Source organism: Cebidichthys violaceus, unplaced genomic scaffold (assembly GCF_023349555.1).
Source record: "Cebidichthys violaceus isolate CVI_PGR_0920_01 unplaced genomic scaffold, fCebVio1.0.p SCAF_81, whole genome shotgun sequence".
NCBI classification, from domain to species: domain Eukaryota; kingdom Metazoa; phylum Chordata; class Actinopteri; order Perciformes; family Stichaeidae; genus Cebidichthys; species Cebidichthys violaceus.
In genome coordinates, this window is record NW_027176966.1 from 474739 (window position 1) to 482238 (window position 7500).

Sequence of the window (7500 nt, forward strand, 5' to 3'; positions counted from 1 at the left end):
AATCATTTGTCTTGCTCTCTGGTTGTGTACTCACTCTCATCTTTCACTGTGGTGGATACAGGCTGTCGCTATGCTCTGATCTAAAAGGAGGAGAAGGGGGGGTGTGTGGTGTGTGTGTGTGTGTGTGTGTGGTGTGTGTGTGTGGGGTGGGTAGGGGGGGGGGGGATTTTAACCCTTTGCACCGAAGCCCGCCTGTCTGAGAGCCAGCCGAAACGTCGGGGGCCATAAACCCCCTCTGTCAGCAATGGCAGCAAAGTATTCAGCGAATAAATCGGATTTCCATTTCACATGAGCCCTGCTCTCCCTCCTCTTTCTCTCTCTCTCTCTCTCTCTCTCTCTCCCCTCTCTGTCTCTCTCCTCAGGATGGGGGGAGTAAGTGAAGGAGATGATGTGTTGGCTCGATGGAGTGATGGACTACTGTACCTCGCAATGTGAAAAGAGTAAGTGCATGTGGGAGTGTGTGTGTGACAGAAAGACTTCTGTGTGTGTGTGTGTGTGTGTCAGTGAGTGTGTTCACCTGGATTTTGAAAAGACTTCCATTTAGTTTTGTCAATCATTCTCGCTCACCTGCTATCTCCCTCTCAGGTAGATGGAGTCAAGCAATGTTGTCTGGTGAGATTTGAGGACAACTCGGAGTTCTGGGTGCTGAGAAGGACATCCACTCGTGTAAGAAGAACTTCTTCTTTTTTATTGCTCCCTCTTCCTTCAGCTGGAAGAGTTCAATAGCTTCCCGTTGGGAGCACTTTGTGTGTCTTATAGGTTAAAAAAAAAAAAAAGCTCTTAGATTGAGTTTTGGAATGCACACGAGCGCAGCTGTTACTTTGTTTCCACTCTGAAACTTCGACCAAGGAGTTTGAAGGAATACTTTTTGTGATTCGTTGCCATGTGAGCTCGAAACTTTTTGTTGCACCGGTTTGTGTCAGGATCTCTGAGTCGTGGCTCCGAGGAAAATGCGGGAGAGAATTACAGTCACGTCTCGAGGTTGCGATGCAGAGTGCTCCGAGTGTTCTGATCGGGGCACGGCGAGACGTAATTGGTATATTAGAGTCTATTTATGAATTTATTAGATTAATGACTCTTCAGGGAAATGGCGCCCCACTCCACCTAACATCAAGCAGAAGGGGGAAGTTGGACGCTTGTTAGGACCAGGCTGAATATCCGCCCGTCAAATGAAGTGAAATCTGAAAGGGTGCAGGAGACACTGAAATCAATGAGGTGGCAAGGATGTGAATCAATATACATAAATTAATGCCGTTGACTGCTCTCTCTCTCTCTCTCTCTCTCTCTCTCTCTCTCTCTCTCTCTCTCTCTCTCTCTCTCTCTCTCTGTCTTCCTCTTTCACATTTACTTCCTCCCCTGCCTCTCCTCTCTCTCTCTCTCTCTCTCTCTCTCTCTCTCTCTCTCTCTGTCTTTCTCTGTTTGCCTTAGTCGCTGCTGGAGTGGAAGAAGTTTGCTGTATTTGCGACGCTCCGCCTCTTAAAGAACCCCTCATAAATTGTCTTAAATGTCGCCACGGTAAGGAAGCACGCCTCATCATACGCTGTCAAGCGCTGGATCTCCACCAGTTCTTGCACTGACCTTGAGATTTGACAGAGTACGCCAGACAACAGCGTTGCTGTTTGAAAAAAACAAACAAAAACAAAACAACGACACAGAAAAACCATCTATCGGAAATGATAGAAATGAATTGTTGCGCCTGCATCCTGGCTAGAATAGAAATGAATGAGATGCCAAAGACATGGAGCTTAATTCATAGACTTAAATGCCACAAGTTGTCTTTACTTGGGCTAATTGCTAATTTATATGACCCCTCCGCACATATTTTAAGACAAATCAAATTGCATTAATTATGTCGTTTAAAAAAAACCCCATTACATACCTCATTGAAAAATCAAGAATTTATGAAAATGCAAAAAAAAAAAAAAGTTTAACTCCTGGACACACGATATATCCTGCTTCCCATGTGAAGTCCACTCTCTACCGAACACGTCAATCGGGCTCTTATGTGCTCGCCTTGAACTGAAGATTTAAAGGGAGAGCAGAGAAAACTTGAAACTTAAAAACACCTGTCTGGTGTCAGACTCTGCACACACATCGTTCTGCACACTGAAGGTAAAACAGCCAAGTGACGTAACTCAAAATATAACACACTTGTTGAGTTGGAGAGGCAGTTCTATAGAATCTAGATTGATGACTAGCACTGCAGGTAAGAGGAAGAATATGTATTTTTGATTTTGTGGTGAACTGTCCCTTTTTAAAGTTTGAAGGATGAAATGAAATAAACCAAAGTGGGAATAACTTTTCCAGACACGCGGCAGCAGGATGCACAAGCAGTAAAAGGGCAGCAAATGTTACCGTCGCGTTTTCACGGCTCTGTCAGACTAACAGGTGTGCTGACAGTTTGCTTTTTTTTGGGGGGGGGAAAGCAGACAAACATGCCGCCTGCTCCCTAGATGCGAATAGTAAAGTGAAATATTTTGCATTGCCCCTGACGAAAAAAACCCCCAGCAGATCACTAAACATGGAGCCGCGCTGCCATTACGTCACTCCGGCTGTCTGTCTTGTAAACACGAATTAAACGCTCTGCCTCCTCCTCCCATTACAGGTTATCATCCAGAGTGCCACACGCCAGCCATCGAACCGGAAGCTGACAGCGATTCGTGGATATGTCGGCAATGTGTCTTTGCAGTCGCAACCAAGGTCAGGCTGCTAATCTCTCCGTCTCACACTCAGGGGGAAAAAAACAACAACATTCAGTGTGTAATATGGGAGACATCCAGTCAAATATATCAGCTTTGCTGCTGCCACGGTGATGTTGTGTACAGCAGAAAATGGGTTTATTCAAGGCAAAAGCACACTAATTCCCCTCAGTATTGACGTCAATGTGAGATGTTCCACATTGTGTCCGAGAAGTCATGAACAATCAATAGTTATGAAGCTGAAAAACTACGCTGGAGTTGAGAGAAGTACATTTAAAGTCAATCAATCACATGTGCTCCAGTTCTGTAGATATGAGATGAGAAAGCACCCGGTTAATTGTCAATCGGTCAACGTCCATATCTCATTGTCCAGACTTCCGCCGCTTCGGACACTATCTCTCACGGCCCCGGCCTTACAATAAAACCAGAGACGAATTGCCTTCTCCCCACCGAATGCGATCCGTCTCCCTGGCCGCTCTGACATGACAGTGATTTTGAGCGTTCACCGACCAATCGGTTCTGTCCCAAAATTGTGTTTTCAGAGAGGCGGGGCGCTCAAGCGGGGACGCTTCGCCCGGCTCATGCAATTCATGAAACTCCGGCTTCCCTACCAGCTGTCGTCTTTGGACTGGGACCCGCAGCACCTGACCAATCAGCAGCAGTGCTACTGCTACTGCGCTCCGGACCTGGAGAGTGAGTGACGCTGCAGAGGCCAGTTAAAGTTTGAACGCAGAAGCTCACGTGTGCCCTTTCAACAGTTGGCATTTATCTCCGAAAGTCGTCTCGTTGGATTATTTTGCTAATTGCATGCAGCATATCAGACACGTGTCACACTGTGTTAGCAGGATTTCTTTGAGTTTGTTTTTGACTTTCTTGGAATGATGTGATGTGATATTCGCTGCATCAGCTCAGATACTGTGAGGTGAGCTGTCAATCAAAGAAAAGAAGTGTCGCACCACACTCTTTAAAAGCATTCGCGGTGTTTCATTTTGTGTTTTGCACTCTTTTGCTTATGTGGCAAACCCCACCACCCTGGCACATGAATAAGTATAAAACAAACTCCCCAAAACTGCCGTACCTTTATGGGAAGCAGGATCCGGGTGGGAGTTCACACCTGAAGACACGTCTCAGCTCAGAAAATGAGAACTGTCAGCCGCAGTCATCAGCCCTCAGTCTTCCCTCATTTATGCGTAAATACTAACGTGTCTGGTGGCAGATGTCAGACACACGTTCCTTCGTTCGTGTGTTTGCAGCGTCTTGATGATGTTTTGCGTGTCGTTTGACCTGCAGGTGGAACCTGAAGATGTTGCAGTGTGGAAGCTGTGGTCAGTGGTTCCACGAGGCCTGCACACAGTGTCTAACCAAGCCACTGCTGTATGGAGACAGGTGGGTCACTGAGCATGAAAAAGCTCTGCATTCTTAATGATCATCGCTTTGTCATTGCAATGAATACAAATGAATCGGTCTTAATCAATTTTGACACTCTGAATATGTTCTTATGCACACCAAAACTCAGCTAGACTGTGAAGCTGATGTTAATATTTCAGTGTAAAAGATAAATGCATTCTGATAATGATACACCGAACAATGAAAGTATGAGAAACTTTCATTTTACACATCAAGAGGCAATGGACGACTTTTCAAATTTTTGCTGCTGAATCGTTTTCCTCTTAGGCTACGACTAGCGACAAATTTAGTGACGTGTTCAGACCATCATGGAAAAAGCAAAACAATATATAAAAATATATTGTATTGCGATTCATTCTCTGTGTAGCGCAGAGTATTTGCTCTTCAGCCAATAGCAGGGACTCTTTCCCTTCACTGCAACCGACTCAACTGCTAAGCTTCATGCTAATTTTGCTCGTGACGTCGTCTGTCGACTTTTAGAAACAAAGCACAGGACGCACCTCTTTTTCTTTTTCTTCACTTTTATTGTTCCCTTTACTTAAAAGCGCTGTCCTCTTCCAGTTCTGGTTGCTCAAGGGCTTGACGCTCTTCATTTGTGCTGTAAATCAAGACCAGTCTAAACGCGGACGATGTCATTATTCTATAGCCATTACATTGTGCAATCAACATTAACTTCTTAATTATAAGCTGAAGCAAAAATTGCCTATTGCCAGTTTAATACCAGTAAAAATATAGCCTGCGAAACAGTTTTTCTTTTTGCTTATCTGTCAACATATACGCCGATACACACGTGTGTGTGTGTGTGTGTGTGTGTGTGTGTGTGTGTGTGTGTGTGTGTGTGTGTGTGTGTGTGTGTGTGAAGTCAATATTAGCCGACAATAACTTGCTGATGTTTCTGTCAGGATCTAATATTTGGAATGTGTTTTCATGTGAGACATGTGACTTCTTTGTTGACCTGGTTTATATTGATTTTTTTCTTATTGATTTTTTTTTTTATTTAGTGGTTGCTCACCACATGTTGTTGACTTTGCAAGGCGCACTACTCGGGTTGGAATGAGCAGAAACCTACCTGTGCTTAACTGAGTTAAATATACTTTGATCGCAAACTTTTTACTTTCGTTTTCAAATAATCTGTCGACAATGCATCCGATAAATTGATTAAATCGTTTAATCTATACAATGTCAGAAAACAGTGGAGAAAAGAAAAACAACCCCATTGCAATTTCTCAGAAAGAGGCGACGTCTTCAAATTGCTTGTTTTGTCCAACCGTCATTTAAAACCCCTAAAGACGTTCAGATCACGATCACACGAACCAGAGAAAAGCGGCGCGTTTAAGCCGCACCTCGCCTCGCCGGAGGACTCCAGGCTGATTAAGATAATCACAGGAAGACGTCTCCGTGACGGCTTCACTTGTCAGAGAAACTACCTTAATTAGCTTAGGACTAACTCGTTAGTGTGCGTTTTTTAATGTAATCACTGACTTGTGCTCCTCACACACTCAGAGCAAGAAGGACGGCAGAGCAGACGTATCACCTCTGTGCTAGTCGATCAGATATGATGAGGGGAGGATATATATATATATATATATATATATATATATATATATATATATATATATATATATATATATATATATATATATATATATATATATATATATATATACGGGATGCTGATGGCGGTGCAGTTTGACAGGCTGCATCTGAAGCGAGTAATAAAACGTATCCATCCATTAAGTCATTATTGTCATTAACCACCTGTGTTAGCCGACTGGGCTCCGCACCCACCCTGACACCTTGTTATTGCCGAACCTGTCTGAGGTTAGGGGGTGGGGTGGGGGGGAAGAAAAGGAAGGATTAGATTTAGATTGACAGTCGGGGAGAGAGCGAGGCCGGATTGGTACAACATCTGCTGAGCAGGTGATGGAGGAAGAGTGAAGCCCGAGTTCACAGTTGGAATAGCAAGCATTTGCTGCCGTCATACTGTGTCGGCGCTTCATCTTTCCCGATGCCCTTGCACACATGCATGTGCCGTGGAAGGACAGATGCACACATTGTTGTTGAGCGGCGTTTTCAGGGTCACCCTCAATGGAACGTCATTATCGGGAAACGAACACACCCGTCTGCTCATTTTCAGTTCAGGTTGATTTGTGTGATCAAATATCCAGAGAACAGAGACCGCAAGGAAGGCAAAGGGGGGGGGGGGGGGGGGATCTCGTTGTGCATGAAGAACCTGGACTAAATGACAAGAGGTCTCGCAGAGATTGTGCAACAAAGCATGAAGACAAGATTTAAGTTGACAAACTGATTAATCGAAGAAGAAGAAGAAGAAAAACACACGTTTTAGGATGAATCATGTTTCAAATGAAGTCGCGTGATGCAGATTTTCATGTTTTGTTTTTTTTCTCATGTGTCTTTTTTTTTAGGTTTTATCAGTTCCAGTGCTCAGTGTGTACAAAGGGACCCGAGACCATCCAAAGACTACCCATGACCTGGTGATGTTAACAGTGAAACCTTTACTGACATGTTTGCAGCAACAGAGGAGTTCAAACCAATTTCTTTCACATAGCGCAACAGAAGAAGTCACTCACTACAGAAGAAGTCATTTTTCAGTACATTCCAAGTCTAGGTTGAGAGAAAAACTAAAGGGCGGGTCCATTATTAAAATGTATTTTTGAGGTTTTTATGTTATTCTGTAGTTTACCAGTGGTGTCCCTTAAGTATTAAAATCCAAAAATGTAAATTTTGGTTGAAGTACGTATGTTTTAGCATCAAAACGTTATTTTCCTGAGCCCCCCTAAAAACCTTTACGTGACCTGACGTAGGTTTCTGCTCCATACATACATACATACATACATACATACATACATACATACATACATACATACATACATACATAGTGTATATCCTCGTCCAGTCAGTGTATTACCAGTAAACCTACAGTAGAGAGGAGTACCGGCACGGAAGCTAAGACATTTTCTGCTGCGTGGACATCTCATTCGTTCGGATCCGAAAGTTACACAATAACACAAAGTAACTTATCGATGCAACGTGAAATCACGTTGTTTTTTTTGTTGTCAATGGAGTCTGGTGGCCTTCAATAGAGCGATATAATAGCTTCAGTTCCTCAGCGGAAAGGGCCGTCTGATGGCAAGGTAAAGCTGGGAAAATCTTCCTAATACAGCGTACACTTCAACTGATAAAATGTGTTTTTGTGCTGCCGTCCACCACCATCAGACACCCATTTCCGACGGGTAACTGAACTCTCTTGAAAGCCACCGGGCTCCATTGACAAAACTGTAATTTGACATTATACATACAACCCCACTTTAAAAGAAATCCAAACTAACCCTTTCAGTTATTTCCAAGCTTAGCACAGCTTATGTTCACTCAG

At 43.6% G+C, this 7500-nt stretch overlaps 1 protein-coding gene across 1 annotated transcript in view; it reads left to right on the plus strand.

The window, feature by feature from the left end:
- phf1 (PHD finger protein 1) overlaps nt 1-7500 on the plus strand; it is a 22459-nt gene that overhangs the window by 3894 nt on the left and 11065 nt on the right. The window contains 5 exon segments of the mRNA XM_068702179.1: nt 2606-2700; nt 3242-3379; nt 3382-3392; nt 3990-4085; nt 6533-6601. Coding sequence (XP_068558280.1) covers nt 2606-2700; nt 3242-3379; nt 3382-3392; nt 3990-4085; nt 6533-6601 — 409 coding nt within the window.